The sequence below is a fragment of the Haliaeetus leucocephalus genome, unplaced genomic scaffold (assembly GCF_000737465.1).
Source record: "Haliaeetus leucocephalus isolate CR32 unplaced genomic scaffold, Haliaeetus_leucocephalus-4.0 Scaffold188, whole genome shotgun sequence".
NCBI classification, from domain to species: domain Eukaryota; kingdom Metazoa; phylum Chordata; class Aves; order Accipitriformes; family Accipitridae; genus Haliaeetus; species Haliaeetus leucocephalus.
The window spans coordinates 176,069-187,275 of NW_010972624.1; the positions used below are offsets into that span (position 1 = coordinate 176,069).

At 41.7% G+C, this 11,207-nt stretch overlaps 2 protein-coding genes across 2 annotated transcripts in view; one reads left to right on the top strand and one right to left on the bottom strand.

Moving 5' to 3' along the window:
• The window catches only part of NAGPA (N-acetylglucosamine-1-phosphodiester alpha-N-acetylglucosaminidase), a 23,791-nt gene extending 23,454 nt beyond the window's left edge, over window positions 1-337 (bottom strand). Inside the window, exon 1 of the mRNA XM_010565252.1 lies at window positions 288-337. Within this exon, the coding sequence (XP_010563554.1) occupies window positions 288-337 (50 nt within the window). The remainder of the gene's footprint in view (window positions 1-287) is intronic.
• Window positions 338-1,765: 1,428 nt separating this feature from the next.
• The window catches only part of ALG1 (ALG1, chitobiosyldiphosphodolichol beta-mannosyltransferase), a 19,800-nt gene continuing 10,358 nt past the window's right edge, over window positions 1,766-11,207 (top strand). Inside the window, exon 1 of the mRNA XM_010565253.1 lies at window positions 1,766-1,781. Within this exon, the coding sequence (XP_010563555.1) occupies window positions 1,766-1,781 (16 nt within the window). The remainder of the gene's footprint in view (window positions 1,782-11,207) is intronic.

Consider the following 11,207-nt stretch of genomic DNA (forward strand, 5'->3'; position numbering starts at 1 on the left):
TGCCGGGAGGTGCCCGCCGCGCCCGGCCCCCGGTGGGTGCCGTGGGTGCTGTCTGGGCTCAGCCCCGTGAGCTGAGGAGACATTTACGACTAGGAAGATGGAAAGAAATACTTTTGAAGTCTGTTGTTTCGATAATAAGCTGTGGCCTGTCCCCGTACGGTTGACGTCGAGGTGTCTGAGCTGGCTTTAGCCTCAGGGAGGACGTGCTCTCCGGTCTTCAGTCTGGCGTTTTCCCATCACCATCTCTGGCAGATTCTCACAGACAGGGACGTAAATACGGCCTTTACAGCCACTGCAGCTTCATCATCTTCATTTGGAGGATTAGGATTTTGTCCATTTTCCAGAAGTGAAAAATAACTAAATTGGGGGGGGTGGCGACGGGGGGGTGAAAATCTATTTAGTCAGTTCCAGGATTTCCTAACGGTAGCTTCAGTGGCTTGGATTCTGTGATACCCCTTGGCTAACAGTTAGGACGAAAACTCTCAGAGAGCCTTAGTTTACAAATCTGGAAATTTTTGCTTTCAAGAAATATCCGAGTCAAATACATGATTAAAAAAAGCAAATCCTCCGTTCCTCTATCTGCCTGTACGGTAGTTGTTTTTTCTAACCAGGAACTATATGCCAGACCCCTCGTTTTCAGTAAAAACGTTTCTCTTTCTAATCTCTGTAGTTCTATTTTGAATCAAAGAACTATTTTGTTAACAGTGGTAAGGGCACCTGCTTTATTCACTGTGCTTCATCAAGTGCTTAGTCCTGTCACTTCCTCCAGCCATACTGACTGCTCCAAGCACTTCTTAAGTTTCGTATTTCTTTCTCTAGACTGCAGTAGCTCGCTCTTGGCGCTTGCAGCCCATTTGCAGCTCTAGAACTGACCAAACAAAAGAGACTGTTTGGAAAGCCATAACCACTCAAAGAGCAACAGTAAAAGCAGGCACCCCTCAGTTTTCTACTAAATTCTAACAGGTTAAATAGCAGAGGAAATTAATTGGAGGGGTTTTGCCACGGTTTAGGGGCTAGTTGCTGGGGGGAGTGTAAATGCTAACTTCAGGACGTTGTTTCAGTGTTTCATTGCTCTGTTCTGAGCCATACCCATCACTGAGGAAAATATTGCCTGTATGTCATTATATTGCAAATGAAATTTCAAAATGTTTATATTGGGAATAAAATACATCTTTTAGGCGTGCAGTCTGCTCCCATGCTGGTGGGGCTAATCTTAAAATCCAAGCCTCTGTTGCCCCTGGAGACATGGCTCTGGCACGGACTTTGACATCTGTGAAAGCAGAGGGCAGGCCTGCTGCTGCTGCCTGGCAGCAGATGCTCCTGTCCTCTTAGGATGGGGGATGCAATTAAACTCTTTCTTTTTTTTCCCCTGTGTGCAAATGTCGCTTGATAGAGAAGTTTCATATTTTTATTGCAAAAAAATCAAGCCTACTGCTGGGCTGCATTGCGCACAATTTCCTTGAGCTACTTGGTGAGTGGGGGAGAGGGGAATTCACAGAGGAAGCATTGGGAAAGCCCCGTTCACACTGTGGAACGGTTCATTACATTTGCCTGATGTGTGTTTACGTCTGTTCAGCCTGCATGAGACTGATGATGAGCTCAGTTAGCTGTCTCCTTATTTTCAGGCATTTGCTTCTGTAAATGATGTGATACAAGGGCAGGTATCACCCCTGTGTGAATGGGGGAGTGGGGCTGTGGAGCCCCATGCCCGAGGCTGTATTGCAGAAGCTGGTCTTTCCATGGCCAGTGCTAAAGCAGGGGGGTAATGCCTCACTCCCAGGGTAAGTGTACCTGGTATATGTAAGTGTGCTGCTGTCTTAGGTACCTTGCAAGTGGAAAAATGTACTTTTATTTCAGAAATGAACTGGAAAACTCCCTTAGCACAAACCAGTGCATTTAAAGATCTTAGCAAATGGCTTATTATGCCTCCACTTTCATTCAGCAGTGGAGACCTGCATGTGTCCTGCTTCTGTTTCGAGCTGGAAACAAGACTATCCAGTTGAAACTCCAGTGTGGACTAACCATATGGTTTTAATGGTCTAAACTCAGCAAGCAGAGTACTCTGGGAGTCCATTCAGGATCCTGCTTTGTCTTTTGCTCAAATGCCTTAAACTTTTTGCAGGGAACATCCTGTACTAAGGGCTTAAGCAGAAGGCTTCCACCCAGTTCCCAAACTCGCCCTGTCTTTTCTGTAGCTTACAAGAGAGGCCTGGATCACAATGTGGGGTGTAGAATCCACAGGCCAAAAGCTACCTTTAGAAATCCATAGGGAACAGAAACCTCATGCAAACTGGAATGAAAAAAAAATCCAAAACAAAACAGTATTTGAAAACTGAATAGTCTTTCCTCTCCATACAGGGCATTTACTTTGCAATTTACTTTCCTCTCTAAAGCAGCCCCTCCCACTGCACTAATATTAAGTACTGCATGGAATATAAGTTTTTCTACAACTTTTCAAAGAGGGAAGGGTGGGCATTGTCAGAATTTCAGTGTGTGTTTGTGGTGACACAAGATTTCCCCATTAATGGAGATAACTACCTGTTGTTAAAGACAACCAGTCTCAATTTCAAGCATGTCACAAACACACCTCCCCAAAATACAGATTCTAAAGTATATGTGTGTGCAGGTGCTGGCAAACCACCTTATGACCACGCTGGACTGAATGAATCTCAGAAGCTAAGCTGTCCTGGGCTTTGGTATGAAGACACAGCTCCAAAACTAAATTAGGTTTTAGTCTAAGTAAGTCAGGTTCTAAATCAGTATATTTCTGTTTTCTCCACCCAGTGGAGGTCAGCCAAGCTTGCCATTTTTTTTTTCTGTTACCACAGTGAATATCATGAAAGGAACGTGCATGCTGATGTCTAGATCTAATACTAGCTCCATCTCTGTCTTGAACCTAGAGTTCAGCCCAGCCCTGAAAATTAGGGCGTGAACATAATTAACAGGTGTTTGACCCTTTTCCTGTAATTTGAAAATTTTTAGTTGTGGAAAAACATGTCTAATAATTACTAATTTGAATTGGCCTATGGGAACTCACTGGGAATCTTATAAGCCATACATACTGGCTCTTCTCTTTCTGATTAGCTTACTGGCCTTCTTCCTCTTCTATGTCTGTATCTGTAGAACCAGCTGGAAGTACAAAATTTATTTCTATAATGTATACCTGTATTTGTCTGAAAATATGTCTAAGCCAATACAAATCAGTCAGGAGAGACTCTCTTTGGGAAGGTGTGTAAAAATTTCCTCTAACTAGGTCACTTCTTTTTGCCTTCATACTTTCCTTAGGGGGTTTTGGGTGGGAAGAAAAGGAATAAAGCAGATAAAAAGCAGCTAGTGAGATTAAAAGGCAGCATTTGAAAGAAGTGTACAGAGTTTGGAGTGGTAGAGGGTGCTATGGGTGGAAAAAGAAGCATTTTTAAAAGGGTCTTTCCATGCCATTCTCCCTTCAGAAAGGAAGACTGAGGGTGGAAAGCTTGGTGAAAAAATTATGTGCTATGGTTCTATCCAGTGCTAGCTGTAGTCTTAGCATAAAGGGGAGAGCGGCTCACATTAGATGAGGTTAGGCAGGTGTACAGTTCACATCACAGCATGTACTAAACAGAATAAAATTAATTTTATATTTTAGAGCATGGTGGTCTTTAGAGGAACGCTTAGCTTGGAGCCAGGGAGTCCTACCTTTGAAACACCCTAGTCTTTTCATCTTCAGTGCAGAGAGCAAAGCACAGGTGATTCTCAGCAGCATCATAACAGGCTGAGGGCTCAGCACTAGGCTACCTGCAGTAGCATTTCAGGCTACCTAGAATTGCTTCCAAATTGAGCTCATTCTGTGACTGACTCCTTTCATCTCCACTGTAGCAGGGGTTGCACTTTAGAAATGAAGCAAACAGGAGAACAAACACAAGAAGCAAATTACCTTGCTATTAAAAATGGCAATAATTTATCATCTGACGATATAGCACAGCTTCAGCAGTCTGAACCCTTTGAAGTCACATGGGGTTTATGACTACTGTTAGTCCATTCCCCCACAGTGCAGGTGTGATGGGTGCAAATATTTATTACGGAGATATTCCATGTTAATTTTTTCAGTGCAAATGAAAAAAAAAAGTAATACAATTTTTAAAAGGTTTGTACTACGTATATTATGTGGCAATAAGAGTAGCCAAGGTAGCAGCTGGTTCTTGTGAGGTTAGCTTGAGACACTTGGGTTGGTGACTTCTGGGATTAGTGAAGTTCAACTAGTCAGAAGGATTTAGGCTTCTGTCTGTCTATTTATTGCACTTGCAGCAATCTGTCAAGGGTAGGAAGACGAGATGGATCCTAAGTGCCTACACGCGTATGTAGTGTATATCTGTCAGGGAGAACACGTTTGGTGATGTTCACAGGAACAGACATGACTCAAAAGCTGTGTAGCACTTTGGGTTTTTTAAGTGCTCTGCAGTGTAACCCAATGAATAACATAATGGCTAACTGGTTAGTCTGTTTTGGCAAACATCCTGAGATATTAACAGGGATGACAAAGGAATTAAAACCAAAAGTGTCTTGGAACAAAAATCTGCTAACTCAGTGCTGCTCTTGAGAGCAAATATTGCTGGGATGCATACAAATTGACAATTTAAGCCAAGCAGTCTTAGGAAACCGGTGCTGGGTCTAGATTTTTGACTCACTGAGCATAAGTAGACCATTTCCAGAATAAACTGCAAACAGCATTTCCAAACTTTCTGAAATGTCACAGGAAGAAAAGAGGGGAAGAGCCTTTAAAAGCATAATTGTTATTGAATAAATATGAAAAATTTTACAAGCAGAAGGAAGTTCTCTCACAAAATGCATTTCTCATAGATGCATTCATCTCTCCCTATTTTCAGAACCTCAGATGTAAGCGATGACTACACCATATTTATCTTTCTCCAACTAAGTACTCTGAAGACTAGATAGGCAAAAGAACATTTATTGCGACTCTACCTTTATAAACTCAAGTCACTGTATCTATAAAGCTAATATAAAGCTTGTAATTTTAAGTAGTTTGATAACCTACCAGAAAATGCGGGTATATGCCTGCAGGAATCAGTCAGTCACTCATTCCATCACAGGATGTGATATTTGCACTCTATTCAAGGAAGTAAATAAGAAAAGCAATTTGCATTTCATATTAAAGTGATACGCAGCAAGTAGCTGTCAGATGAGCTAGGTGAGAATGAAATGAGAGATTACCAAAAGAACAGATCTCCTGCAGGTTGGTATGGATGTGTGACTGCCATGCCAGGGATGTATGTGTAAAAGTACACTAGGGACATGGGACAGCGGGGCTTTTTTTTGAAGACACCTTGGCTGCTTTCCTAGTTAGAAAAAGATGCATTCTGAACAGGATTTTTGAGCAAATATTCCAGGCTTTATTATCTCGTTGAACCAGTCTGCCCACACTTGTAATTAGTCACGTGCTTTAAGAGGAAACAGTGGTTTAATTGACTACATGCTGGTAGACAATATGGAGAATTACAAGGGAAATGAAAAATCTGATATCTGTTTTTGTTATAGGGGTAAAAGAAACATAACCAGCATACCATTCAGGCTGGGTGGCCATTAGGGTCTACAGAACAGCACCCTTTATTTGTGTCTTTATTCCTATTCATAGTGAAGAAATACCATTTGTTCTCTGCATTGTGTGACACATCTTATTTGATTCCTGGTCAGTACCTCTAATCTAGTATTAAACTCTTGCACAAGGCTCTAACTTAATGATTTTTCACTGTGGGGTTCAGTTACTTTCACAGGGCCTAGGCAAGATAATGTGGCAAATGTTTCTGTCAGGAGGCTTCTATTTGCTCTTGGCATCTGCATTTCCACCAGAAAACAGGGATCATCAAACTAAAAACAGCTCAAAATTGTTTATTACATACATGTATTAGAACCCAGCGGAATGCAGATGGTGAAGGTATTTAGAACCTCGTAGGATCAGGACTAGAGACAGAAAATTGAGAGATATCACAGAAATATCCAGGATATTAATTTAGATCCAGTGAAGTTGAAGATCTCTTTAGAATTTGGTAGAATCTGAGCTAAAGAAAAATGTATGCATTCAGTGGTAATGGGGCTGCACTGAAATCATCCCCGACTCTCTGGGATACTCTAAAAGTTACCAGGAAAAACCACATTGTGGACGACTGTCCAGTATTGCTATAATTAAAAACTAGCTGCCAAGGTGGAACTCCTCTTTGTTTTGCAAGACAAGATTGTGATTTAAAATGTCTAATCCTATTTCACTGTGGAAGGAGCACTGGTATTGCTCAAGGACCCGTCACCTCTCTGTGCAAGCGTCATTCCCCATTGACAGTCTGCAACTGTCAACTGTCCTCATTATTGAATGAGGTTACATGGCTTGCATAGGTGATGATCTGTACCGATTTTAAAACCATGTGCATTTGGAAGCCTAGAGTACAATTTAGTCAGGGAGATCAAATGGTAAAACTGAACTGCAAGTTAGAACTTCAGTTGGACTTTATAGCCATCTCTGCCCCATGAATTATGTGTGACCCTGAGCTCAGCCTTTGACCTTGGATAAAATACTTTCTGTGCTCTACCATACCCAGCTGCTGAGATAAGTGTAGCCCTATTTTTTTACCTAGCGGGGATATTGTCAGTCTTCGCTGTGATAGCCACTGAAGAAAAGAACCTATCCTTTATATAATGAAAAACATTTTATTTCATGATATGAATTTGTATCACAGTATGAATAGCTTCAGTTGACATCTGTTATGTGCAGGACTTCTGTAGTTCCAAAGATCAGAAACATGGACAGACAGATAAATACTGGAGTTTCCACATGAGTTGAAAATGTAAAATAATTTTAAGATTTCTGAATTTCCTAGTGCTGGGCATCCCGCAGTATAACTCAGAGAGATATTTGACTCATTTTATGGATGATGATGAACATTAGCTCTCTAAGTTAAGCAGCTGGCCTTAGATAACCTAGCATGTGTTCAGGTGGTTTATCTTACAAATGCTGTATCCATTGTGTCTTCCAGGACCACCTTTTTTTTTTTTTTTTTAACCTATATTGATACATGGTAAAATGATCATATGGCTGGTGAAAGTGAAATTTGGCCACCTTTGCTGACAAGCCACCTGCAAATGGACTCCGTGTTTCCCAGTACTAGTTTGTCAGGGCCCTGAGTGCAGCAGCAGGCCCTAATTGCCCCGAGCAGACCCACCTGGGGCCTCCATCCACACCTTCTGCCCATGGGCCCAGAAGGCTCATTTAAGCTCAGGCCTGGCCTTCAATTCTTCCATGAGCTATGTTGTAGATGTACCTGTTTCCAGGCTGGTTCCTAAATTGTTGCTTAGATTTAGTGGCTTGATCTTGGCCTCATGACCTTGCTTTTGTCTGATAATCAATGGACTGGCAATAGGACCTGTTGCTGTCATCACCCAGCTGGGGTTGCTGTCGGACTGTGCCCTGATGGTGAGACCATTGCCTGGCCTGTGCTGTGGTCACCCTTGGTCTGTCTTCTCTTAGGACACAGCTGGCTCTGGCTGCTCCCTTTGTTATTCAGTGGTTTTTCCAAACCTGTTTCAGGCTGTGATTATAGTGGCTTATTCAGTACGGGTGCAGATTGGGGTTCTCATTCTGCATTCATGCTGTGAGATCTGTCTCCAAACTGTCTTTTAATAAAAGGATTCCTCCCTGACAAAAATCTTGGGGACTATTTCAGGAAAACTTTTCTTATTCATGCAAGCATTTGTGATGCCTTCTTTCTGCAAACATTCTTAGCGGAAAGCCACTCCTATGTGTAAGAAAGGGAAGTTAGAATTCCCATGGAAACAACTGCCTTGATTTATATTATTGAATAATTTATGCATAGTTGTTCAGCAGTAACTGGAACAAAGCTTTCTAAAAGATACACCTTCCTTTAAATACATAAATTATTTTCACCTGCAAACAACTTTTCCTTTCTCTTACCTCTCCTCAGCAGCTGCTTTTGGTCTGCTACTCCAGAGGTGTGTTCAAAACCTTTACCTGGAGCAAAAAAAGAAGACATAAAGGGAAATGGATTGCTCCACAATGCTGAGGGCACTTTCATTCCCAGTGAAGACTCTTGTTAACACCTCTCTCTCTGAAGTTTCAGCTTTCTTGAAGCAGAGGAGATAGCCTTGTCTTACAGCTGATTGAAACAGACTTCAAGTGAGGAAACTTATTATAGATGGGCTAAGGTTCCACCAATCTATAGGACCAGGCACGTTCTATGTGCTGAAGGTCATGTAGCTTTTGTGAAAGATTCTGGATGTGAAAAACATTAATGATTGTTCCTTTTCCAGTGGAGACATGGGGCACCTTTTGAATTGGAGTTTTCAATAAGACTTGACAGAAATGCTGTAAAACAGCCCTTTGATTTGCAGTCTGTATCTTATATGTTTAGACAAGGTATCACAACACCTTATTCCTGTGAGGTAAGGCTTACTCACTAGGTTCTCCAAAGCATCCTTCCTTAGGCTTCTGCCAAGTGAGAACCTTCTCCAGCCATCATCTGAGTTCCAGATGTGTCACGCAACATAACCAAGGGGAACAAAATTAGACAGAAAAACACAGCTTTTTTTTTTTTACATTACTGCTTTATATGCTTAATCTCCAGGAAAAAAAAAAAAAGCTCATAAAGCTTAATCAAAATCATACCACATTAATCATAGCAATCTATTTTAACAGATTTAGGCAAATAAATTCCAGGTTTGGAAATGATGGCCCTTACAGTATAGCTAATGTATGTAACAATCATAAACTTTATACATCTTGCTTAAAGATAAAGACTGAGGCTCTAAGATTTGAGATAAATTAACTGATGCTGATGTTTCAAATGTTGTATAACTCATTACTTTAACATAACAAGTTTATATTTTGGTAGGTGATTCACTGCTGCTAAAGAAAAAGCTTTGCTTTTATTTCACAATAATGTTTACCACATCATTGGTTAACTGAGAATAGATAACATACATATATTCTCATTTGGTTAACTGAGAATAGATAATGGTTGGACTCGATGATCTTAAAGGTCTTTTCCAACCTAACTGATTCTATGATTCTATACTGTTTCCCATGAAGATGTCTCGAGAAGAAAACTTGAATCCATTGCTTTCAATCTCCAAACTTATTTTCGTCATGCTAGCACAGAAAATACTCTTGTAATACTCAAGAACAGGTGATTGGAGCATCTTCTCTAGATACAGAAAAGAGAACTGAGTATTGCACGGCATTTTATTAGACTTTTTCTTTTCCTCCAATCTGGAGTAGGGAAGAAAGGATCTGAGAGCTGTGAATTGCAATCAAAAAATCTTACACTGGATTCAAATACTCTGCAGTAAGTCAATCTAATAACATTATTTTTTAGCAGGATGCATCTTCATGGACCATAGGCTCCCCACAAATATAATGTATCCTTCTAAACAAGCCTGGAGGGAATGGAAAAGAACATCAGTATCTGGTATGCCTACGCAGCAAGCAGGGACCCTCATCATCAATCTGTTTCAAGTCTAACAATATATGAAATAGTATTTTCAGTAGGCTTGTTTGGCTCTCAACACATAGAGTTGTCCCAATAAGCATGTAAGCTGCCTGATGCCTAAGAACTAACTGGGTGTAAGTATCATACTGTTGGTTACTGGTAATGTGTCATGTGAATAATGTGCATGTTATCCTTTGCAACTGGAATGTCTGTTCTACGGATTTTTGGGATGAAGTACACAGATCAAATATTGGTATTAGTCAGGAGGGAAAGGAGTGGCCCTAAAATTAATTTGAGAAGTTGGGGAAAACACGACCAGTAAAATTACAAATATGTTCCTAGCTATCTGAGGTGTATTGCCACAGTTCAGGATATTTGCAAGCAGAATCAAGGAACTACAGGCTCTTTGCTCTGGCTAAACCTAGCTTAGGAACAGTGTTCAGAGAAACCTGTCATATGGCAGAGGCTAGGTTCATTTCCCTTTCCTGTGTCCCTTTTTCTCAGCCTCTTCTTCCTCAAATTCTGAAAGCAAATCAAAGAAGAAAGCCTGTAATTAATGATGCAGCAGAGGGAGTTCTCAGGTCCTGCTTGATTTCTTGAGTGTCTGTGTACACCCAAAGGTACACTCACATGCATGTGCATGCAGCTATTCTGAAGAAACATCCATTTAGCTATTTCTTTTGAGGCTAAGCTACCACAGAATAAGGCACTTTATTTCTGCCCAAAATGACAGAAGAAAAAGAGTCCCTTTAAGGTTAATGGTAGTGCCACAGAATGACAGGATGTCATTTGCAAATAACCTATATGCCAGAAAAAATCATTTTTGTCTCTCAACAGATACTGGCCAAATGCATCACTGCAACTTCACTGCCAGCCACTAGACAGCTTGGAGGGACCAAAGAGGGCAGCTATGGAAGGGACCATGGATTTAGTTCCAGTGACTTGAAAACAAGCACTAGGCACATGATGCAAAGGTGTGAGCAAGCCCTAAGCTGATCTTGCCTCTCTGTGGCTTTCGGACTTAAATATCTGTGCTGTGTACACCTGCCCTCAGTGCATTTCTCCAGGCCACCCAAAAAATCGGCAGCAGATTCTTCACTCTGAAGAGTCCTTCTTGCCTAAGCCCACTCAGGATGGATACCAGATGTTGCCCCTCACTCTAAGTAAACTGTTTAGTTAACTTTAGCATCTTTGTTCTTTCACAGGTCAAGAACGTAAGGGCAGAACACTGCAATACAAATACCTTGAGCTTGAACAAGAACTATTTTTCTTCACCACCGCAGGTACCAGTTATTTTTATCTTCGAAATATTTGGGGTCATTCTGTGCTAGAGAATGTGTCACTTTTTCAGTCAGAGAAGACAGCTCCTTCCTTAAGCTTTCAACTCGGGCACACTGAGCAAGTAATTCATGTTCTGAGGACTGCTTTTCCCGGGCTCCTTTCACGTACCCTGCAGAAAGAAAGAAAATTCATCTCGCATACTACCGTAAACTCGTTTTAAAGTGCGGAGTTTTGGAGCCTCCTCTAGTGACGGCTATTCTCCCCCACAACCGTCTTTTAAAAGGAGATTGAACGCGGGGCCCATCGCTGCTCTGCTCGCTACCCCCCGTCCCACCGCCGCAGAGCCCGGGTCCCCTCAGAGAGCGGCGTCGCCAGGGGGCGCCCTCCCCCCCCGCCGCCCTCCCCGCCGCTGGCGGCACAAGATGGCGGCGGGCGGCG